The sequence below is a fragment of the Megalobrama amblycephala genome, linkage group LG15 (genome assembly GCF_018812025.1).
Source record: "Megalobrama amblycephala isolate DHTTF-2021 linkage group LG15, ASM1881202v1, whole genome shotgun sequence".
In the NCBI taxonomy this organism is placed as follows: Eukaryota; Metazoa; Chordata; class Actinopteri; order Cypriniformes; family Xenocyprididae; genus Megalobrama; species Megalobrama amblycephala.
In genome coordinates this window covers 12070787-12096574 of record NC_063058.1, presented here as the reverse complement: position 1 = coordinate 12096574, position 25788 = coordinate 12070787, and the positions used below count along the sequence as shown (strand labels likewise).

At 34.9% G+C, this 25788-nt stretch overlaps 1 protein-coding gene across 1 annotated transcript in view; it reads left to right on the top strand.

Moving 5' to 3' along the window:
- stra6 (signaling receptor and transporter of retinol STRA6) overlaps positions 1-25788 on the top strand; it is a 33743-nt gene that overhangs the window by 3775 nt on the left and 4180 nt on the right. The window contains 17 exon segments of the mRNA XM_048157751.1: positions 3244-3332; positions 4291-4357; positions 6258-6320; positions 6322-6341; positions 6440-6573; positions 10318-10484; positions 11000-11125; positions 13307-13377; positions 17500-17576; positions 18057-18118; positions 18246-18408; positions 19105-19180; positions 20593-20726; positions 23044-23161; positions 23397-23498; positions 24674-24837; positions 25206-25343. Coding sequence (XP_048013708.1) covers positions 3253-3332; positions 4291-4357; positions 6258-6320; positions 6322-6341; positions 6440-6573; positions 10318-10484; positions 11000-11125; positions 13307-13377; positions 17500-17576; positions 18057-18118; positions 18246-18408; positions 19105-19180; positions 20593-20726; positions 23044-23161; positions 23397-23498; positions 24674-24837; positions 25206-25343 — 1762 coding nt within the window. The 5' untranslated portion in view covers positions 3244-3252.

The following is a 25788-nucleotide window of genomic DNA, read 5'->3' as shown; positions in this document are numbered from 1 at the left end:
GCACAGTGAACTCTCTTTGTAGTGCATTAATGCCTAAATTGAATTATATAATTAAAAATTAAATGTGGATTGTGCATCTAGTTTGATCTTTAGTTTCATTCACAATCCCAGAGCTCTTTGAAATGGATAAAAGTGGTAGCTAAATATTATAAATAAATTTTTTGAATCTGACAAAATGATCTGTGATCGGTGTTTGTATGCACGTTCATATCATAAAAGTGGTCCCATACCACATTGCATCTTATTAGCTCCAATAATATGACCTGAAAAATGACAATGCAGTGGATTTAGCCATCTTAAAGAGTTAGTTCACCCAAAAATAAAAATTAATTTACTCCAACTCCAACTTTCATTCATGTTCGAGACACAATTTAAGACATTTTTAATGAAATCTGACAGATTTCTGATGCTCCAGGCAACCAAAACTTTGACGCAACCAAGACTTGTACAGATTGTAGTACTTGAGTAGGGTGGAATATTAAAGGGATAGTTCACCCTAAAATAGAAATTAAAGGCCCACAGAAGTGTTTTGAAATGCGTAGCATTATTCAATATGTTGACGTAATTTCCACTGAAACAGGAAGACAGGGTGGGAAATATCAAACAGCTCCTCCCCTTTTTTTAAAATAGCCAATAGCGTTTTGTTTATATCACAGCTCAGCCAGAGCTGTTGAACTTGGTAAAGCCTCATTTTCCTTCTAATTTCTAACCGTTTCTCCTCTTAAGGTATACTCACACTAGACACAGTTGCCTTGAACCGAGCCCGAGCATGATTTTCCCCTTCCCCACTCCCCCACTGTCCTGCACTCACACTTCACTTAACGTTCCAGGCCGAAGCACGCTTACGTCATATGCGATGCAACTTTTTGAATGGAAGAAAACAGGAAGAAATGCGCTTTCGCTAAGATACTGCCTAATATATAGGCTATTTATAATTTATGCCGCACAGCGATTTTCAATAGTATCAGAGGATTATTACAAAGGCAACCGACATTAAGGGAGGAAATTGTAGCTTTACTCGCAAACTACAATTCCTGTTCATCAATAAGGTGAGAATCAGATCCGTTATAAACCCAAATACACTTGAATTAATTACATGAATTGATAAATGTACTATCAAAGTAGTAATAAAGATGTTTGCCATCATAATGATGACAGTAGCGCACACTAAAGTAGTAACTGTTCCGTGCTCTGGCATGGTTAGCGCTCACACTGCATGCAAACCGCACTCGAGCCCAACCGAACCGCGCTCTGGCCCACCTCTTTCAAGCCGGCCAGGGCCGGCTAAACGAACCGCACCCGGGAACGGAACGGGCTTTGGGGTTCAAACGCGCTCGGGCACGGTTCAGAGCGCCTAGTGTGAGTACACCCTGATTCTCCTCCATATGGCTTTAAAATATAGCAATCTGTGAAGAATTCAAATAGCTCCGATGCGTTTCGTGGTCTGTGCCGACTCGCGCATATGATCCGCTCTGTGTTATTGTGTCTCTGGACTGTGTGCACGCTGCAGCATTTTCGTGACACTAATGTGAAACCAGATTTCATTCACCTCAATGGAAAGCATATTTACACTGTCTGAATCGTTCCGAATCTCCTATATAGTATGTGCCATTCACCATGTAGAAAATAGTAAATGAACAAGTGATCGATATTTAGCTTTGTATAATGTAGGGGGCGGGACGCTTTAGATTCTAGAGAGCATTTGATTGGACAGAACATCTGATGAGAAGCTGAAGTGCAGATTTATCCATATTGGCGGAAGTGAGAGACTAAGTTTTGAATGCTTATATCTTCTAAATACGAATTGTGTCATTGTTTTGGAGCACACCAGCTTATAGATAACAGTAAGACTTTAACGGCAACTTTAAGTCATCATTTACTCACGCTGGTGTTGTTCCAATGCCCTTCTTTCTTTTATGGACCACAAAAGGAGAATTTTTAAAAAATGTCCATATAATGGTAATGGATAGAAACCAGCATCAAGCTTTAAAAAAATGTTCTGGAGGTATACAATATGAAATTTAATGTATTATTTAACAAAAATCCTAACCTTGGTCGTTGGTCTTCTCTGCACGGCTACGTGACATGCTCGTTTGTGTGACTCAAAACAGATTTTCGCCCAGAAAAACAAAAAATTTGTAAGAAATCAAGATGCACAAAAACGTCAGAATACTTGGAATTTATGACACTTTTTTAAAAGCTTGATGCTGGTTTCTATTAACTGCCATCATATGGACGAGTGCAAGCAGGACATTTTTAAAAATTCTCCTTTTGTGATCCATAAGAGAAAGAAGGGCTATACAGCATTAGAACAACACCAGGGTGAGTAAATGACTTGATTTTCATTTTAGAGTTAACTTTAACATTATACTGTATCATATTAATTAAATATTCTGGGTTTTTTGTTGTTGTTGTTGTTGTTGTTGTTGTTGTTGTTGTTGTTGTTGTTGTTGTTGTTGTTTTCAGTTTTTTTAGTGCTGGCAACTACAGCTGCTGTTATTTTACCATAAATTTTTACAGAGTAATTTAGAAAGTGTAACACAAACTGCACCTGACTTGATTCTTCACTTGCCTGTCAGTTCGTGTGTGTGGTTAATGGAAATGATTTCCTTATACCTCACACTTTGAGTCACCTTTGGGAATCTCCACAGCCTGATAACTAAAGCTCACACACATGAATTTCCCTGTTATCACTCTGGAATATGTCAGCATTCGGCTCCCACACAGTTCCAGCCTGCTTTGGCTCAGTTTTATAAGTCCAGCACTCACTCAACCAGCCACAAGACTGTCCACCTAATCCCTCTGAACTACAGGTGGCAGGAGAGATCGGCTGCCCCATCTGGAAATCTGGAAAACTTCTCTCTGGATTGATTTCAACCCCCTTCTCTTTCTTTCTCTCTCTCCATTGCTTTCCTCTCTCTCCTGGTTTCCAGTGAGGTGGTAATCCCCAATCTGAAAAGGAGATCCAAGCTGAAGTAAAGACGTTTTGGGTTGGCATGCTACAGAAAGGGACCCGTCACATTGCTCCTCACAGCTCTCGGCCGCAGTGGTAACACCTGAACAAGGGGGCTAAAAGAAGACGTAAAGAACACAAAGGAGCGGTTTCCAGCTGCCAAACTTTGGAGGAGACTTTATTTTTCCCCCCAAACCTGAATGAATTTGTATCCCGCAGGAGTGTGAAAGAGTGATTTCGGCTGCTCTCTAAGTTATTGGAGCTCACTGAAACTTCTGTTTCATCTGTAGGTTGGCACCATGAGTGCTGAAACTGTGAATGACTATGACTACTCAGATTGGTACGAACCAAATGCTCTGCCAACCAAACCTCCTGTCGAGTAAGTACTCTTAATTGGTGTTTTATAGATGTTTCCTTTGGGTCATTTTAAATTTGATCAAAACTTTGTTGTGATTCATTATATGTGGAAAAAAATTGCAATTTGAAGGTCTTTCACTTACATTTGTAATACATTTTTCCATCATTATAACTGAACATGTAAAATGTATACATTTTTTGAAAGAAATTAATACTTTTATTCATCAAGGATGCATTAAATCAGTCAAAAGTGACAGTAAATACATTTATAATGTTACAAAAGCTTTCTATTTCAAATACTTATATTTTTATATATATATAAAATATGTGCATTCATGGGTCTGCTGGGTTTAGACATTAACTTAGCTTTGTGATTTTAGCTAGATAACATGGGTAAGTTTATCAGATATTCATTATATATTATCTTTATATCTTTATTGCTGCTTGTCATATAGTCTTGTTGCCGTCCCATAATGCACTACCCAGAACATTTATGTGGTTCCAAGTCTACAGGTGTGCAAACATATCTGATTATATTTCAGCAGAAAGTGGATATACACATCCATCACTGCGATTCATGCAGAGATTTTCTTTTTGATCTCATCTTTGATTCTTTTCACATATGCAAGAGACTTTTTGGCAACAAGACACCAAACTGTGAAGATAGGGTTACTTCAATGCGTCACCAGGACTTCTTGTGTTAGTAAAATTGAATGAAATAAGGATCTAGAAGTTCCCTAATTCCATCCCTGCATTCCAGTTTACTTGGAAGTGTGATCGGATCCATGCTCTGGCGTTTCGCGTCAGTCACATTACCTTCGCCAATCGGTTTAAATGAATAATCTTCACTTGAAGAGGTTCAGTAAAAGTGCTCTTGTTAGTAATGGTCTGTTGCTTAGGAAAGGAGGGGAGGAAGGCTGAGTAATCGGCCTGGATCTCACCAGCTTATGATAAATACTTTGTGTTTGTGAAATTTTCAGAGTTATCCCACCATGTGACCCCACAGCTGAAGAACGACTCTTCCACATTTGCATTGCTGCAATATCTGTGAGTTCCCTTCAGATGAGACATGCTTGTTTCTTTAAATTCTCAATTTTCTCTTTTTGTCTTTTGCCTCTTATTCTTTCGCTATATTGGTCTGTCTGAAATTCAGTATCTTTGAGTACTTGGAATATTGTAATCAGTCAGTACCATGGTATATGCATCAAAGTACTAGTGATACACCAATATATGTGACCCTGGACCACAAAACCAGGGGTATATTTGTATCAATAGCCAAAAATACGTATTTTATGCCAAAAATCAAGTAAAGATCATGTTCCATGGAGATATTTTATACATTTCCTACCGTAAATGTATCAAAAATTTATTTTTGTGAGTGGATATGCATTGCAAATGACTTCACTTTCTTCGCAAATTTAAAGGCGATCTTATCAATATATATATATATATATTTTTTTTGCACCCCCAAATTTTCAAATAGTTGTATCCTGGCCAAATATTGTCCTACCCTAACAAGCCATACATCAATGGAAAGCTTATTTATTCATGTATAATGTATATAATGAGATGTATAAATCTCAATTTTAAAAAAAAAACTGACCCTTATGACTGGTTTTGTGGTCCAGGGTCAAATATCTTGGCCAGAATAATTAAACTGTCAATATTTAGATATTCTGAGATGCACTTTTGTGTCAAAATCTAGAAATAGCCTTGGATAATAAACCATTTCTGATTTATTTATTTATTTGTATGTTTGTTTGTTTTGGATGTGATTCTGGAGTAAATCATTTGTAAAAGAACTTCTAATTTTGGATAATCAATAGTAAATGTTTAATTTATTTATTTATTTAATAATAAGTGGGTGTCTCTTTTGAATTATGCCAATAAATAACTACCCAGAACACCCTAGCAACGTCTTAGCAACCACACTAAACACCCTAGTAACATCTTAGCAACCATCCAGAACACCCTAGCAACAACATATTGACAACGAATTTCCAGTGTTATTTTAGTATTATTGATATACTATTATAGTTTTTATTCATATTTGTATGAGTTTTTATATTTATAATTTCTGGTTTTATTTTAGTAAAAATCTTATACATTTGAGAGTGTTTGTCATTTTATTAGGTTTTTTAAAATATTTATAGATAGTTTTTATTAATTTATTAATTATTTAAAAAATTATTTAAAAATTATTAAAAAATATTAAAAAATATATGTTTTTAATTAATTTTTATTAATCAGTTTTAGTTTTTTTAGTACATCGTACAACTAAATAAAAATGAGAAATGTTGCATTGGCAACTAGCTGAAATAAAATAAGATTAAGTGTTGTGTTTTATTTTATTTCAACTAACAGAAGTTATTTTATGCTTTTAGTTTTAGTTAACTATTATAGCCCTCCTAATTTCTACATATAGGTATGAGCATTTGCCATTCAACACCTTATATAAGTTGACCACTGCAAAGTACTGTAGTATTTCCACCTGATACCATGGTACTGCCATAGTACTTGTGTAAAAAAACATTTAAAAAGTATGCAACACATTTGTTGTCATTCATTTTGTAACTGCCAGACTTCCCACTGAGTTGCTGGCCTTTTCCTTTCTTTGATATTTATACAAAAAGCCACATGCTAATTGACTATGATGGACTCATGTGGACTCAGATGTCACCTTTAGGCCGTGACGCTTCCTAAAAGTGTTACAGGTCACTGCAGGTCCCTGACCCCAGGCCACTTACTCACACCAGAAACAGAGGCTTTGGAAATGGGCTCTGGCCTTGTTTCATAGGGGTCTGTGCTTTCATTTGAACCAAGAAGCTGTGATGCGGAAGAGGTTAACAAGAGGTGGACGTCACAGCTGCGCCAGGCTCTGGTGGGCCATTAGAGGAAATCAGGGAGGTTGTAAGACTGACAGATTGTCTTCTCTTTATGTCCAAAGCTGGTGGTCATGCTGGTTCTTGCCATCCTGGCCAAACGACAGAAGTTGGGTGTCAATCAGAGGGGGACTTACAGGTTTACTCAGGTCAGTTTGACATCTGCCAGTAAACAACCACCTTAGAACATCCTAGCAACACCCTGGCAACAACCACCAACATCAGTTTTTGTCTGTTTTTATTTTAGCCCAGTAAACTTTTTAGACCACACACAACACAAGGGCCTTGCTGTAGCGGTGTACGGCGTTCTCTTCTGCAAGTTGGTCGGAATGGTCCTCAGTCACCAGCCACTTCCTTTCACTAAAGACATCGTGAACAAAGGTACGATGACTGGATTTCTTGCTCGATGGAGAGATGACAGCTCTTTTGCCAGGCTGTCATTTAGTGTTTTGTTCTTCCCTCATATTTAAAATACTTAAAAAAATATACAATATTTTCCTCATATTTTGATGGTTTAATCAAACTTGTAGGGTCATTAGAAACAAATGTCCCCTTCCGAACATCACTTTTGGCCACTACTGAGTTTACTTTCTGTGTTTTATTTTTTCATGTGGCCTAGTGGTTAAGGCTCAGGACTGGCAAATGGAAGGTCGCTGGTTCGATTTCCATAAGGAACGAGCCTTGACCCACCAACATTTTGCACTTAAAGGATTAGTTTACCTTTAAATGAAAATTACCCCAAGCTTTACTCACCCTTAAGCCATCCTAGGTGTATATGACTTTCTTCTTTCTGATGAACACAATCGGAGAAATATTAATAAATATCCTGATACATCCAAGTTTATAATGGCAGTGAGCAATACCAATGATTATGAGTTGAAGAAAGTGCCTTCATCCACATCCATCCATCATAAACGTATTCCAAACGGCTCCAGGGGGTTAATTAAGGCTTTCTGAAGTGAAGCGATGTGTTCGTGTAAAAAAAAAAAAAATCATATTTAAGTTATGAAGTAAAATATCTACACAGCAAATCAACTGTATTCAGGTCCCTCTCTATGTAGTGTTAAATTAACACCGAAGCAGAGTTAAAGGTAATGAGATAAGTGATTAAGTGATGATTGAGCATTAGTGATGAACAACTGCTGTTAACCAGCAGATTCACTGAAGGTAAATACAAAAACTACAACTGACTTCCAGCCACAGCCTAAGATGAACTCAACTGAAGATACATTACATTAAACCTCTCAAGATCTGATTAAACAACCCCACAAACAGCATGTTATCTCATTAAATTGAACTCTGCTTCAGTGTTATTTTAACTCCATGTAGAGAGGGACCATATGTTCTCTGAGCAGAGTTGATTTAACTCAGGATTTTGCTGTGTAGTTTCCGCCAGACCGCCTTCCATATTCAACTTAAGAAGAAAGCGCAAAGCTTCTCTCAGTTCAAAAAGCTTACGCTACATCCTATGCATTCCCTATTCAACTTATGGAAAAAGCTTAACTGATGTGACGGCAGTTCAGTTTTTTTCTTCGTAAGTTGAATACAGAAGGAGGTCTGGCGGAAGCTAGATATTTTACTTCATAACTTGTTAAATATGGATATTTTTTTTACACAAATGTGCTTCAGAAGGCCTTTTTAACCCCCTGGAGCCGTGTGGAGTACGATTATGATGGATGGAAGCACTTTCTTCAGCTCATACTTGTTGGTATTGCTCACTGCCATTATAAAGCTTGGATACGTCAGGATATTTATTAATATAACTCCGATTGTGTTAATCACAAAGAAGAAAGTCATATACACTTTGAATGGCTTGAGGGGGAGTAAAGCTTGGGGTAATTTTCATTTGAAAGTGAACAAATCCTTTAACCCCAGGTTGCTATCGGAGAATTTCACTGTTCTTTGGCAACATTGTAAAGATTCAAAAAGAATAGATTCTTTTCTATCATAATGTTAATCAATGCTGTAAGATTTCAGGCCACCAAAGTGTTTGGGAAATTCACCGGTTAGGAGGGATATCTCATGGGGAATAGTGGCTCACCTTACTATCAAATGAACATTGAACACTCTCCCTATTCACAAGATGGCATCTATCCAAAGTAGGCTCAGTTCACACAAGAGGATGAAAAGTAGCACCCTACCTGATCCTTTTTTTCCCCCTCTGAACTGCTAGTCCTTCTTAGTTGTTTTGTAATTGGATTATCGTCTGCATTTTTTGTTTCTTTGGCAAACAGGGCCTCAAACATTATAAATAATGCTGTATTTGCTTTATGTAACTATTTGGCGCTTTAATAAGTGAATTTTGACACATAAGTCTGGATGAGCCACCATTGTTATTCCCCTAATTCTCTATCATATGACATGTTTTGCTGTTTCCAAAGTATAAAAATCATGATCAAGTGGCAAGTTGTCATTTTACTCAAAGTAACTTACAGTACACAATCCTCCTGGAGCAATCTGAGGTTAAAAGAATGAAAAGAAATTAATTCTGCCATCATTTACTCCCCCTCCTCTTCTAAATGTGAGTTTCTTTCTTGCGTTGAACACAAAAGAAGAACTGCTAAAGAATGACAAAAACCCCTTCAAGGAAAGTCTGTTCACTTGGCGGCCATACTTGCAACGCCTCCGGGCAGCTATTTCGGGCATCCAAGACCAAGTCCTGTCTATTTGAATGAGGGAATCCTGAAATCTCAAAAACTGCTTGCCAAACTCACAATTAAATTACATATTTCAATTCAGCAACAAAATCTGACATGAACTATCCCATAAATTATGTTTCTTATGCTCAAATAGCATTAAAAAAGCTTATTTTTCAGGCTAGACGAGTCAATGCGCATGTGCAGTCCTATGCGCGAGTCTCAGGTTACTGTGGGAACCAAAGCTTATAACGGCAGCTGCAGTGACGCAATGACTTTACCAGTCAGCGATTGGCTCTTTTACTTAGAAGGCGGGACGTATTCAGCCATATCTTTCTATATCTATATAAATGCAAAAAATGGCATAAATAATAACAGTAGTCAGTTCTGCTTTTCGATTATCAGGCACAAAAAATTTCTATCGATCTGTCATTCATAAAAAAGTAACACTGCTCAGTCTTCAATAAAAGAAGTCCTTATGACCGTCACGCAATATTCCAAGCAATTCAGTAGTTTTTTATGAGGAACAGGTCCAAATTGAAGTCAATTGACACTAAAAATTAATTTATATAACTGTCTTGCTCAAGACACATTGGTGAGATCTCATAGATCACACAGTAGTGGGTTTGAACTAGGGCTGGGCGATATATCACATGAGATTGTCACGCGCATTTAGATGGAGCGGCATTTAATAGAAAGAACCGTAGATCACTGACAAGCTACGCAATATCGTGTTCATTATCGCAGATGAATCGCCTTCGATAATGAACGTGATATTGCGTAGCTTGTCAGTGACCTACGATTCTGTCTATTAAATGCCGCTCCATTTGAAAGCAGGTGATGGCGATTTAGCGGTAATCAGGGAACCGGCTTTACTGACGAAATGCGCGTGACAATCGCATGCGATATATCGCCCAGCCCTAGTTTGAACTTACAACCTTTCGACTTCCAGCCTAGATTTTTAACCACTGAGCATATTAATACAAAGGTAAATATCTATATTAGAGAGTACTGTGCTCTTTTATAGGGAACGTTTACACGACACCATTTCGACTAAAAAACTGAAAACTTTTTATGCATTTTGGCTGTTCATTTACAAGGCAATGGCGTTTTGGAGGCCTGAAAATGCTTGAAAACGGGATTCAAAGTGCAACTTTTTGAAAACGATACCTTCTCTGTGTAAACTACAAAAACGCGAACTGTTGAAAATGGTGATGTATTATATGTTTTAAGCATTACGTGTTCAGTCTATAGGCACGTAGTGTTTATTTACAAAGTGACATCGCCATCTACTGGCCTGGCATGAATAATACAGCGTTTTAGTCGTTTTCGAGGATCGTTTTGACAACATCGCCTGTACGCGAAAAAACACAAAGGTAGAACTTTTCTGTTTTTAGTACATCGTTGTCATGTAAACGTACCCTAAAGCCAGTTCGAGAGCACAGAGATGTTTAACTGGACTATAATATTTTGTTCTCTATTTCTGTAGAGTTATGGCTGATCCTGGCTCTGTTGTACTACCCCGCTTTGTACTACCCTCTTCTGGCCTGTGGTACGCTGCATAACAAGGTTGGTTACGTTCTGGGCAGCCTGCTGTCATGGACACACTTCGGAGTTCTAGTCTGGCAGAAGGTGGACTGTCCCAAAACACCACAGGTACATGTTATTATGGATCTAAAACATTGCCTATAGAGTATTTCAAGCATGGGTTCTTACTTTACTTTCCCACAGTGTTTTAGAGGACGTTGAATAAGACTCGCAGATAAGTTCATTAACCTCATCCGGTTTTGTTTCTGTTGTCCTCGCGTCTCTTAAATGAATGGTCAAACTTCAAAACAATTTGTTCTGCTTCTGGGGATCTCACCATGGAGCTTTCCTTCAGTTAATCACTTTAGTTTCTGTCAGAACTAAAGAAAAAGTACCAGTAGCAAGAAAACAAAGGGATCAAACTACAAAAACTGGCTGGGTTCTTATTGAAAGCCGTTTAATTATTTTAGGGCAAAATAAAGAAAGACTTGTATGGTTTGTAATATAAATTCTGAGCAATGTTTCTTGATTGATTTGCACAGAATATGTGTGAAAGGAATTGTGGGTAATATAGCCAGACAAATTACTGCAAACATTTGATGTTATTTGAAATTGATTTGTCTGTTCTTTCTCCATGTCTGCAGATCTATAAGTACTTTGCGCTGTTCAGCAGTCTTCCTCAGATTGCCTGTCTGGCCTTTCTTAGTTTCCAATACCCGCTTCTTCTGTTCAAAGGCTTACAGAATAAAGAGACAAACAATGCCTCTGAGGTAAGACTGTCAAGGAATTATTACAAAATACAGTAAAGGATGAAAAGAAATGAAAGGATAAAAAAAAATCTTATAAACATATTGTTTCTTCTTTATTGTAATCTGAAAATAGTTGTATAATCATGACATTTTAGACATGCCCTTTGGAAAAATTAATTATAAATTTTGGGGGGAATTGAACAACATATTATCATTTTTATGTATCATTTCATTTCATCCTTCCATTTTTGTTTTCATTCTTTTACTGTACTTTTATTTACTGTATAATAAAAGATTATCCCTTAATAATGTAATGAGGGATATGTGTTTTTTAATATATATATATATATATATATATATATATATATATATATATATATATATATATATATATATATATATATATATATATATACAGTACAGTCCAAAAGTTTGGAACCACTAAGATTTTTAATGTTTTTAAAAGAAGTTTCGTCTGCTCACCAAGGCTACATTTATTTAATTAAAAATACAGTAAAAAACAGTAATATTGTGAAATATTATTACAATTTAAAATAACTGTTTTCTATTTGAATATATTTCACAAAGTAATTTATTCCTGTGATGCAAAGCTGAATTTTCAGCATCATTACTCCAGTCTTCAGTGTCACATGATCCTTCAGAAATCATTCTAATATGCTGATCTGCTGCTCAAGAAACATTTAATGTGTACAATTGTACAAAATATTTGTGTACAATATTTTTGTTCAGGATTATTTGATGAATAGAAAGTTCAAAAGAACAGTGTTTATCTGAAATCTAATCTTTTGTAACATTATAAATGTCTTTACTGCCACTTTTGATTGATTTAATGCATCCTTGCTGAATAAAAGTATTCATTTCTTTAATTTCTTTTCAAAAAAATAAAAATAAAAACTCTTACTGACCCCAAACTTTTGAACGGTAGTGTATAATGCTACAGAAGCTTTGTGTTTCAGATAAATGCTGTTCTTTTGAACTTTCTATTCATCAAGGAATCCTGAAAAAAAAAGTACACAACTGTTTTCAACATTGAAAATAATCATAAATGTTTATTGAGCAGCAAATCAGCATATTAGAATGATTTCTGAAGGATCATGTGACACTGAAGACTGGAGTAATGATGCTGAAAATTCAGCATTGCATCACAGGAATAAATTACTTTGTCAAATATATTTAAATAGTAAACAGTTATTTTAAATTGTAATAATATTTCACAATATTACTGTTTTTTACTGTATTTTTAATTAAATAAATGTAGCCTTGGTGAGCAGACGAAACTTCTTTTAAAAACATTAAAAATCTTAGTGGTTCCAAACTTTTGGACTGTACTGTATATATATACATATTATATATATATATATATATATATTAAAAAAACACATAAATAATGATAATTGTAAAAAAAAAAAAAAAATGTTTTTTTTATAATTGTGTATGCTCACATGTACATAAAATATATTGTCATTAAATTAGTCATTAAATTGAACATTTTCTTGAAAATGGTATAAAAGTTTTCAAAACCACATGAAGCTATTATGAAAACAATACATTTCTATGAACTTGCCACATGTTTTAAGCTAGATTTAAAAAATGTTTTCATTTTCTTTATCATGGACACTCTTATTTGTCATGGATCTATTTGTCTTATTTGTCACTGATCCATAATTTTTCCGTGCTGTACAATATGCGACCCTGTCAGAACAGACCTGTGACCCATTTTAGGGTCATGACCCACCAGTTAAGCACCACTGTGTTAATTCATAATGAGGGACTTAGCAACATGGAAAGGCAAGAGGGGAGTTTGTAAACTCGGCACCTGCATTCCAGAGGTCTAATCATTGTAAGCAGCTCAATGGGATTGGGTTATGTTTGACTCACAGAGGACATTACACAAACAGCGTGCTGTTTTCCCACACGAAACGCACAATGCCAGTGCTATTCAGCTATAATCGCAATGACGAATAAGTTTGGATGAAATAAGAGGAAAATTCCCTCGCAAAGCGTCTAAACTGCAAATAAACGATTTGACAAATCTAAAACATTTTTCAGAATTACCTATTTGTATATAATGCAAGCAAGCAAAGTTTTGGTTATGTCAAGCTGTATGATAGACACTGTTTTAGATTTGATAGATTCCATACAGAATGAATGTTGCTAACAAATGATTTTTTTCCCCCACAGGACCTCAGTAGCAGTTATTACCGAGATTATGTGAAGAAGATTCTCAAGAAGAAAAAGCCCATCAAAATCAGGTGAGGCCCACTTTTGTGGACACCTTTATTTAGTAACCCAAAGGTTTGAGAAATTAAAACCGCAGAAATTATACTAGTAACGCATAACAAGACTTTTACAGTGAGCTGACACTATCCTTGAATATTGTTGCACATTATTTTTATTTATTATTTTCATTATTACTGTCACAGCCAAGAAGTAAAACTTTAGTTTGACCTCCTGAGGTTAACGTTTTCTGAAGGTTCAGCACCTTCTTGGACGGACCATTTTGACCTTGGACAAGACATTTTGACCTCAAGAATTGTTTTTTAATCATTTCACACCCTGTTCTGTTGCTTATTAATGGAAAGTGCCAGTTATAATGCTGACAGCATGTAAATTAATCTTGTGAAACCGTTTTGATAATGGAATGGATTCCAATAAAGGAAAGGAAAGGTGAGGTATTTTCTCTCAATGCAAGCAGAGCACTGCACAATAGCCATGTAGATGGGCTATTGTCCAAAGACTACTTCCTTCCTCATTTTCATTGACAGACAATGAATCACACCTTCTGTAAATTGACTTATGCAAAGAGTCGTAGATAGTGATCAGACCACTGCCCTGCAGGTCTTTAGAGTCTCAATCGTGAGCTAATGTCATTCAGTCTGTCTGTACTGTACAGATGCTGATCTTCTTCATGCAAAAATATATCTGGAATGTCATTGAAAATAGTCCTGTGAGCCACGTGAGGAAATGTTTCCTGTTCCATGGAAACTCCTTTGTGTCTACATAGGAAAGCAACTTTACGTAACTTCACTTCCCGAGCTGGCCAGGGTCTGTCCTCGGAGCGCGTACACTGCAGTGGGTGCCGCAGGATTCCGAATTTCATTCATAATGCCATTCAATGGCAATCAATGGCGAAATTCTTGGCGTCAAGGAGGTTGAGCCACATATTCCTCAGATCTCCCTCAATGTGTTTGATCCACATCTTCTTCGGTGCAGATATTTGCACCAACCAGACAGCCGGTTGCTGCCGCCAAAGGAACCGATATGGCATTCCACAGACCATTCGATTGGCTGAACCACCAAAACCATCCGCCTTCGCTGGATCGCTTCTTCATTCATTGGTTCATTATCTTCATTATCTTCGATAATGAACGCGATATTGCGTGGCTTTTCAGTGATCTACGGCTCTGTCTATTAAATGCCGCTCCATTTGAAAGCAGGTGATGGCAATTTAGCGGTAATCAGGGAACCGGCTTTACTGACAAAATGCGCGTGACAATCGCATGCGATATATCGCCCAGCCCTACTGCGAGCAGCAGTTATTGAGGTTCAAGTGCTTTAAGGCCTTTAAGCACGTGTGAAAAGGTATTGTTTTAATTAGCAAGCCTGTAACCATCTCGATCATAGATGGAAAATACCATTTACAACCAATACAGGCAATTTACCTATAGGAAATATATAGTTTTTAAAGCTTTTTAACAGTTATGGAGGTTGAGCCAAAAGCCTAGGACTAAGTCGCCAAAGTTGGTTTTTGAAATAACATTTAACGAACGATTCGATGGACAGAGGCGGTCCTAGAGGCAAAGTTGCTCATAATGATTAGTTCTACCATGTGGTCCGAATGTTGTGGGCGTGTGTGGAAAAACTGTGCAATACACAATCTTTTAAGCATGTGAAAAACGCGAAGGTGACCCCAGTGGCTGATTTCTTTCGAGTTTCTCACAGGCCTCTAGGGTTGTGAGTCGAACAGGCCCAGAGAGTTTCGTTGCGATCGGTCTCCTTGTCTGATAGCTGCTCAAAATTCATTGGCCGATGGTGGACATGTTTTTTGAGATATGTCAATGTCCTCATAAACAATCGTGGCATCTCAAACAAAGACACTGTATGCCAATTTTCAAGTCAATCGGACTAGCGGTTTCGTAGTTATAGCCGTTTTTTAATAATTATTGACTGTCAGGCAATTTTACTGCACTAGTTTGGTTCCGATGGGGCCAAAAACCTAGGACTAGTTCGTAAAAGTAGGTTTTTCAAAAAATCAAAAATTTCAGAAAATTTCACAATGAGCGAAATCCAAGGCATGCATTTCATCTTGAGTCAAGGATTCCAGTGATACAAGACACTTGAGTCTATGCCTAACGGTTCATGAGTTATACACGATTTCATACTTTTCACCACTGTAGCGCCCCCGTCAGGCCGATCGGGGTGAGTCTTGGTGACGTTGTAGGAGGTGTGAGTACTACCAACCCTCAAAGTTTTAAGTCTCTATGACTTACAGTTTGGTCTGCCTGATCACATTTAGGGGAGAATGCTGATACCTTGGAAATTTTAACAATTACAATAGAGTTTCAACGCTACGCGCTTGAACCCCTAATCAGCCGCAGGCATCACATTTGGAAAACTTCAAGTTCATCTCTGGCTTTAGCAAGGTCTAAGTATGCATGTAATGAAGGGATAATATCCTTTGGTAAATATGGCAATTATCTGAAGGAAGGTATAGACATTAGCAGCCATCTTTATTGTGCATTGTGTTTTGAACTTTAGTTTTTGCGGTAGCTCTGGATTATGGCATCGCTGTCAAAGAGTAGTTAGCTGGATTTACCTATTGTAGAGTTAACGGAAGTTATCATGAGCATTGTAATGTTTGAAGTGGATGTCATAACAACTGTCAGTAGACCGGGAAGATTTTAAAATGAGCGGTTCATTCATAAATCCGTAAGATCTTACCTTCATGATGTGGAAATACAAACTGGAAAACAGAACACAATGAGTGCAAACTTCACATGTGCCTTAAATACCAAGAGGCCATGAGGTTGAAGATCTGGACTGGTTGTTCAAAGGTTGTAGGTTCGAATCCCATTAAAAGCCATTGTGCAAAGTAATATTTGTACTGTAATGGTGCTTTTCCACTGCATGGTACGGCTCGCTTAAATAGTACCACCTCGGTTGAGGTTCCAAGCGTGCCGTACCGATACTAAATTGTGACGTGAAAACTCTGCAGATCACTGATTGGTCAGAGAGAATAGCAGCATCCGCAGAGACACTATCAGCGTCATTTCATTTGCGATACGAGACACCAAACCTTTTAGATTTAAATAGTCAGCAACAACCACCGCAGTATTTGTTTGCACAACTTTTTTTAAACTACTTGCTTTAAACGGCCGACATATGCAACTTGGAAAAAGAAATGTCTGTATCGTGGTCAATAGACAAGGTGGCGGCACAACTATAATGATCAATCTATAATCCCACCCACTTTTCGAACCGCAGTGGAAAAGCAAATCGAGCTGCGACGTACCACACAGTGGAATAATGAAGCGAGCCGAACTGAGCTTTAGATCAGGGGTGTCAAACATACGGCCCACAAAGGTGTCCAATCCGGCCCGTGGGATGATTTGAACTATAATAAAAAAATAGAGATGCACAAGTCCACTGGTCATAAATCTCTATATCAATGCTGTTCCATAAGCGCCACCTACTGTCAGAGAGTGAATTTGCATTTTCATTCAGTCCATCTGCTGATTTTGTTTTGTGCAGGTGTCTTATGTAGCATAATTTCACAAAGCTAAAGTCAGACCATGCTGTTTTTGCTTTTAATCTTGAAATTATACAATAATTTAAATTAAAAACAACTGCTCATGCTCATGTGCATAACATCTTTGTTGGGATTGGGATAAAAAATGCAGTGTTTGCCTCTAATATCAAAGAGCTACACATATTTTTTTGAACAAATAAACAACAAATAAATTTGCTTTTAAAAAAGAAATTGGAATTGGCCATGAATAATCAAAATAGGTGCATCACTAATAAAAAAAATATTTTAAAAAGCATTATTTTAAAAATGTAAAAAAAAATTGCTGTAAAAAGTTTTAAGGAGCAGTGTACTAGTTTTATTGCAAATTAATTTGTTGTTCATATGGTTAATATTAATGCAACTATCAGCGCACTAAGGTTTTTATTATTATTATAATTATTAATTCGGTCCGCACATGGTTATTTTTTTCCAATCTGACCCTCAACCTAAAATGAGTTTGACACCCCTGCTTTAGATAAAGGCATCTACTAAATGTCTAATTGTGCATTCGAAAGAAAATGAAGGGGTATTATTATAGAATTATATTAAATTGTGTTTTCTTGTTGTTGTTTATGCTGCTTTGCAGTTCCAGCGCATCAAAACCCAAACTACTTGAAAGACTCAGAGATGCTGTCAAGTCTTACATCTACACACCAGAGGATGGTAACTATTACATTTGAATGTTTTTGATAAACCTAAAGTTATGCACTAAAAAATATACACTATTGTTCAAAAGTTTGGAGTCAGTTAGAGTTTTTTATTTTATTTTAAGAAATTCATAAATTGATCAAAAATGACCAAATAAATTCCAAATAAATGTTGTTCTTTTGAACTTTCTATTCATCAAAGAATTCTGAAAAATGTATTGATGATAATAATAAATGTTTCTTGAGCAGCAAATCATTATATTAGAATGATTTCTGAAGGATCATGATCACTGAAGACTGGAGTAATGATGCTTAATAAATTACATTTTACTACATATTCAAATAGAAAACAGTTATTTTAAATTGTAATAATATTTCACAATATTACTATATGTTTGTTCAAATAAATGCAGCTTTGGTGAGCAGTAGAGACTTATAAACCAGAACTTTTGAATGCTTGTGTATGTATTAATTTATTGTGTTTCTTTTCCATCAGTTTTTAGGTTCCCGTTGAAACTAGCGATCTCTGTGGTTGTGGCGTTCATTGCTCTTTATCAGGTAAACACATGCCTGTTTTTGAGTTATTTCGGATAATTAATGCACTTCTAATTCATTTAACGTGGCAAAAGTATCATATTAGTATTCCGAGTCATTTTCCATTCTTTCAAATCTCCGAATCTCTTAGATGGCGCTCTTGCTGATCTCAGGAGTGCTGCCCACCCTACACATCGTCCGTAGAGGAGTGGATGAAAACATTGCCTTCCTGTTGGCTGGTTTCAATATCATCTTGTCAGACGACCGTCAGGAGGTGGTCAGGATTGTAATGTACTATTTGTGGTGTGTTGAAAGTGAGTCAGTTGTCTTTTTATGCTTCTTATACTTAAGCCTACACAGAATCTGTGCCCACAAATTCAAGCAGAATTCAAACGCACATCATTTATTAAATTCGACATACTTCCATCCCCTTGTATAAGCAAAGTGATTCATTGAAATACTTTTTTTAAAAATCTAGTTCACAGAAATCCTGCTGATTATCCACAATAATCACAAAAAAACAAGTGTACAGATTTCATGTGGGCTTCGCAATTACCCTCTGAAGCCTTTTTAAGGTTGTATTCATTTAAAGTGCCCCTGTTATGCTTTTTTAGATATATTACAGTAAGAAAGCTGGAGTAATCTGGATCAGTGCAGTTGGCTAGAACAGGTTAAATGATGATCTCTGATAAGCTAATGTATACAAACACAGCCATGCAAATGTGAGCTCTCTGTTGATTCACTTACATTGATCCAGACTGTTAGAGGTTTGTGTGCATTCAGTGCATCTACTGCATGCAGTCTAATCATTCGCATGCATTCACTTTCACTCAGCTTTAAATACCCATGTAAATCAACAGTTGAATAATGAAGCAGTCAGCAAAGCCGAGTGCTGAACTGTAGCAAGACTCGTTTTCCAATCAGTCAGTGGGAAAAAGTGCTGAGGTCGTGAGTACATACTTGTGCTTCTGACATTGACTTTCCGGCTCATGTGATTGTGTTTATTTCAGTTTGCTATTTGTCAGCGGTGACCCTGGCCTGCCTGGTCAACCTGTTCATGCTCATGAGGTCCATGGTCCTGCACAGGTGATACTAAAAACTATAGATGTCACATCCTAATCCGTCTTTTTTAGATGTTAAAATACTTTTTCCTATCCCAGTTTGAAATGCTGAAACAAATATGTGTAAGTAGAAGCAAGTTTACTAGGTAAATTTTATAAATTTGGAGTGAGAAATGGACAGAAAAGACTTCAGAAGTTTCTGAGGTCAAAATAGACTTTATGATTGCTAATTGATTTATAGCACAGTATAGTTTTTTTATTTTAATTTTATATATAAATGATATGTTTTATATTTATTTAATTTAATCAAACTACTTAATTCCAACTTTTTAAATTCAGAAACAAATTATCAAATTAAAATTTTAAAATTTCAATATTTTAAATCAAATGTATTTATTTTGCAAAAGTAAAAAACAATTGTAACTTTTTTATTTGATTTAATATTATAAATATAAATATTTATATTTATATTATATGTATTAATATTAAATATTATGCATTTCATATAAAATATTTTAAAAATGCATTTTTGTTTTATTTATTTAATTTAATATTATAAATATAAATATTTATATAATATATATTAATATTAAATATTATGTATTTAATATTAAATGTATTTCTATTTATTTAATTTAATATTATAAATATAAATATTTATATAATATATTAATGTTAAATATTATATATTTAATATTAAATCATTTAAAATTTATTCTTTGTTTTATTTATTTGATTTAATATTATAAATATAAATATTTATATAATATATTAGTTAGATATTATTTAATATTAAATATATTAAAAATGTATTCTTTGTTTTATTTATTTGATTTAGTTTTATAAATATAAATATTTATATAATATATATTAATATTAAATATTATGTATTTAATATTCAATATTTTAACATGTATTTTTCTTTTATTTACTTAATTTAATATTATAAATATAAATATAATAATATATTAATATTAAATATTATGTATTTAATATACAATATTTTTAAATGTATTTTTTTGTTTTTTGTAATTTGTAATTGTGTATGTATAACTCTAATATGTGAGTAACTCTGCCAGTTTAATGACATATTTCCTCTTTTTTTTTATTGGTCATCACACACATATGTGAATGCATTACTAATAATTTTCTCTTTATCATAACTGCGTCTATTATGAATAAGAGCTAGCTAGAGGTGTAACACTGGAAAAATCATTTACTAGGCTAATGAGAAAGAGGTAATTACAGTCAGGAATACCAGATTAAAAATAATGACTTTTCAAATTGAGTTTTTAAATGTCATTAAAGGCAATTTGACTCTGTGACATGCAATTCCATCTCAGTTCCTTCTTGATAAAGAAACGTCCCCATTACATGCATTTGCACAGATGCTGTGTGTCTATTAAAGCTCTGAATGGTGTCTCTGTGTTGACTCAGGTCTAACCTGAAGGGACTGTACAGAGGAGACATCTTTAATGTGTATAACTGCCACAGGAGTATTCGACCGTCTCGGCCCGCGCTGGTCTGCTGGATGGGCTACACCAGCTACCAAGCTGCCTTCATTTGTCTCGGTGAGACCACATTTCTTCTCTGTATTGCATGTAAAACCTGTCTGTTTGAGAAACTGTCTCATTCTCAAGGTATAATTATTTGCATTATAGTATAAATGTATGAGAATAAATAGATCTGAAAGATGATTTGAAATATGTTTTTTTTAAGACTGACAGTAAAACCTTTTATTTACTTTATTATAAACTTAGCTTTCACCTGCTAACTGGAGCCTAAATTTGTGTACTGGAGCAAACAAAACTTGGATTGGCAAACAAATTCCCTTTTTTATGTATGTATGTAGGGCTTGACATTAACTTTTTTGCTCACTAGCCACTGTACCTAATGGTTTCTGGAGTTACTAGCCACTCAGCATTTTCACTGGCCACAATTTTGACATTGATACCATAGGGAAAAACTGCCATATTTTAATATTATCTCATAATTTGGCAGCAGGTATATTAGGCTGCTGTCACTTTAAGACCTGACGCTCGGATCTATTTTACTGTTACACATGTGTTTTCTTTGTTTAAACTGTTTACATTAAAACATAACTGACCGTGTTTACGTAAATACTCACCAAGACTGTCATTTTGACATCATTTTGTGTATTTCACTGTTTAAGAGCGATAAGCAGGAAAAAGAACTCAATTCAGTACTGAGAGGCGGCTTTAACTGGTGCTCTTTGGGTGTGAGCACAAAAATCTCATGAAATGTGTAAAATTATGCGCAATACCCACAATTCCACATCGCAATTCAAGCCCTGTAACACCAACAATATTCATCCGGAGCAAATGAAACAAGTGAGTGAGGGGAGGCGGGTTTGTGTGTCGATGAGAAAGAGAAAGAGCAGCTGGTATCGTGTATCTATTCTGAGCAAAATGAGTATTGGAAGCTTTTCAGATATTTCAGTATCGTTATATATTAAAAAAATCAATATTTTTGACAACACTATATTGCACTTAATTTATTATTTCAGATGCCTTTTTAAAAGACTACAATTTAAAAATGTATATTTTATATTAAATTCATCCCGCCAAAGTAGCTAGTACGAGTGATTGTGTTACACGCCACTGCTGAAATCCACCCGCATTTGGCGAGTTTGCGGGTGTTAATGTCAAGCCCTGTATGTATTTATGCGTTTATTTTTATTTATTTTATTGATTGATTGATTGATTGTATTTATTTTTTATTTATATATTTTTTTCATTTATGTATTTATTTTAATTTTGAAATTAAAACTCCATACTTTGTACATCAGCAAGCAAAAAAAAAAATCCATCATACATGATGAAAGTTATTCTTTTTTGATAAAACAAATTTCTTTAGATTAATGTATACATCGAATATCCAAACAAAATACTAGGAAACACTTATTTAAGGGTTAGTTCACCCAAAAATGAAAATAATGTCATTAATTGCTCACCCTCATGTCATTCCACACCCGTAAAACCTTCGTTCAACTTCGGAACACAAATTAAGATATTTTGATTAAATCCGATGACTCAGTGAGGCCTGCATAGACAGCAATGACATTTCCTCTCTCAAGATCCATAAAGGTACTAAAAACATATTTAAATCAGTTATGTGAGTACAGTGATTCAATATTAATATTATAAAGCAAAGAGAATATTTTTGGTGCAACAAAAAAACAACTTTTTAACAATATCTAGTGATGGCCAATTTCAAAACACTGCTTCAGAGCGTTATGAATCTTATGAAACGAGTCGAATCAGTGATTCAGATCGCGTATCAAACAATCAAACTGCTGAAATCACGTGACTTTGGCGCTCTGAACCACTGATTTGATTCGTAAAGCTCCGAAGCTTCATGAAGCAGTGTTTTGAAATCTACCATTACTAGATACTGTTAAAAAGTCGTTATTTAGTTGTTGTTTTTTTGGCACACAATAAATATTCTTGTCACTTTATAATATTAATATTGAACCACTGTACTCACATGAACTGATTTAAATAGTACATTAATGGATCTTGAGAGAGGAAATGTCATTGCTGGCTATGCAGGCCTCACTGAGCCATCGGATTTCATAAAAAATATCTTAATTTGTGTTCGGAAGATGAACAAAGGTCTGATACGTTTGTACGTGGGTTGTCTTAAAGCATATTGAAAACACCACATAGACATATAAACAACATTAAAAACTTGATTTTCACCACAGGGGGACTTTAAATAATTAAAAGGTTATGTATTAATATAATATTATAAATATAATTTTAATTTATTTTTTCATTTTTATTTATTTTTCAAGTGTAACCCTTCTGAACTAATATCTTGTATATGAGCATGTCTGATTGTGACTCTGTGTGTCTTTGTGTCCAGGCATGGTGATCCAGACTCTGGTGTTCTTCATCTGCATTCTGTTCGCCGTCTTCCTGATCATCATCCCCATTCTCTATGGAACAAATCTCATGCTGTTCCATATTATCGGCAACATGTGGTGAGTGGCCTTCACTCTTCTCACTTTAGATGATGACGGTGACCTCATCGCATGTGGCCTTGAGGAAACCAACATCCCCTCTGTCCTCCTTGTGACTCCAGGGTCGTGACCCTGTAAGCCACGAATGTCTACTAGAGCCTTCCTATCAGTCATCTCTAATCATATGCCATGAAGCCGAGCAATTAGATAAGTGCCTCTTAAGATGGTTCTCACTGACATATTCTCTTTGCTGAAGGCCTTTCTGGTTGACGCTGTTCCTGGCTGCGCTGATCCAGCACGTGACTTCCAGGTTTTTGTTCATCAGGAAGGATGCAGGGACAAGAGATCTGAACAACAGGTGCGAATTCATGTTACGACACAGCCAAAACATCTGGCTCTTACTGGTTATTGCTTTTAATGTTAGTGTAGCGTCTACATACACCATCTGGCAGGCCATGACTGATTGGCCAACAATAAAAACAATCTACCTTTCTGTATATCGTTGATTATGAAACTTATATTGAGTAACAGTCAATAAAAGTGTATTTTCATGCTTTGTTATCATGACATTTTTTCTTTTGTCAAATCAACTAGATAATTAATGCCGTTCAAATAACATAATATTTTGAGTTACTGTTAATTAAACTAATCGCCTTCATTGTATTAACTCAAATTTTTAAGGCATCCAGATAACTTACTTTTTTTAAGTTAAACCAACAATTCTAATATATCTTACTTTTTATTATATAAAATTAATTATAAATTATTAGTTAAAATAATGTTTATATTATGTTTATATATTTATATATATATAATTACATAATTTAACTCCTTAATTATGTTTATTACTTACCTTTGTTTTATTAAATATAATTAAATGATCAAATATGTTATATTATATATTGTTAATTATATAATATATATATATATTATATATATAATTGAATTGTTAGTTATATAATATAAATATCATATATATATATATATATATATATATATATATATATATATATATATATATAAAATATGTATATGTATATGTATATGAACAGCCATAAATATAATAAACATAATTTGTAATATACACCCTTAAATATTACGTTATTAAGGCAAAATCTGTTTATTTATTTACATACATGCACACCAAAAATAAAATAAAAATGATCAAATATATTATATATTAATAAATCTATATTACTACTTCTAATTATTTCTTTCTTTATATATTTACCAATTATGTATGTTTTGTAATTTATTATATATATATATATGTACACTTAGACACCAGTAAAATCAAATTATCAAATATATAGTATTATTTTTATAATATGATTTATATTTAAAAAAAAAAAATATATATATATATATATATATATATATATATATATATATATATATGTATGTTATTTTATTTTAATTTTATGTTTATTTATATGTTTAATACTATATTACTTTATTATGTAAATTCAAAAGAACAAATTTATGTATACATTTATCTTCATTATATGAATTAGATTTGGTGTTTCTCTGCAGAGGGAGTCTGTTTCTCCTCAGCTACATGTGTTTCCTGGTTAATGTCATGGTTGGTGTGGTAGTGGGCATTTGGAGGATAGTCATCACTGCCCTTTTCAACATAGTCCACTTAGGACGCTTGGACATCAGCCTTCTGAACCGCAGCGTGGAGGCGTTTGACCCAGGTACTGCGACTGGATTCAGAGCGAGAGTGCACTCGTTTACAGCAAAACTACCCCCCAATGTATTGCTTTTATAGAATGAAAGTAACTACATGAAAGAAGACACCGAGGCATAATTATATATTTTTTTTTTTTACACATTTTTAAATATATATTTCATAGAATCAGATTTAAGCCGGATTTGTAGTTATGCAAATAGTAGCTATACTTCTACCATATACTGATGTTTCTGATAAAAGTGCCACACCGAAAATCGATTGCTACCTCAGATAATAGAAACCTCTGCAGTGTCAGATGTTGGATGTGATTGTAATTTGGATGTAGATTGCCTCTTGGTTGTCAGGTTCACACCCCCTGTGGTCTCTCCGCAGGCTACCGCTGCTACGCTCATTACCTGAAGATTGAGGTCAGCCAGTCTCACCCCGTGATGAAGGCCTTCTGCGGACTGCTGCTGCAAACCACAGGTCAGGACAGTCTCTCCGCACAGAGGATGCGAGATGCCGAAGAAGGTCTGTGGTTTTATTTCTTTATTACTTAAGTTCATGACAACAAAATGATTACATACCATTTGCTTGAGAGCAACCTGTTCCAGAGTCTGGTCTCAAACTCAAAGCTTTTAGGCTTATTAATTTAGACTGAGGATGTGGTTACTGTTTTAAATCTGCGCTGTGTTGATTCAGTTTGAGCATTGTCAGCGAAGTGTATGTGTACAACCACCTATTATTTATACTAATAATTACCATAATTATAAGTTATATAATAATAAAATAAATAAAAATAAATAATAATAAAAACTAAATGTAAAAAATGTAAAACTTTATACACACACACACACACACACATATATATATATAAATGTTTGTGTGTTTATCAAATATGTTTGTTTTTATACATGTGTCAGTGATGTGACGGGTCATTTTTTGTGTCAAAAGGTTCAGTTTAACTGTCCAAAGG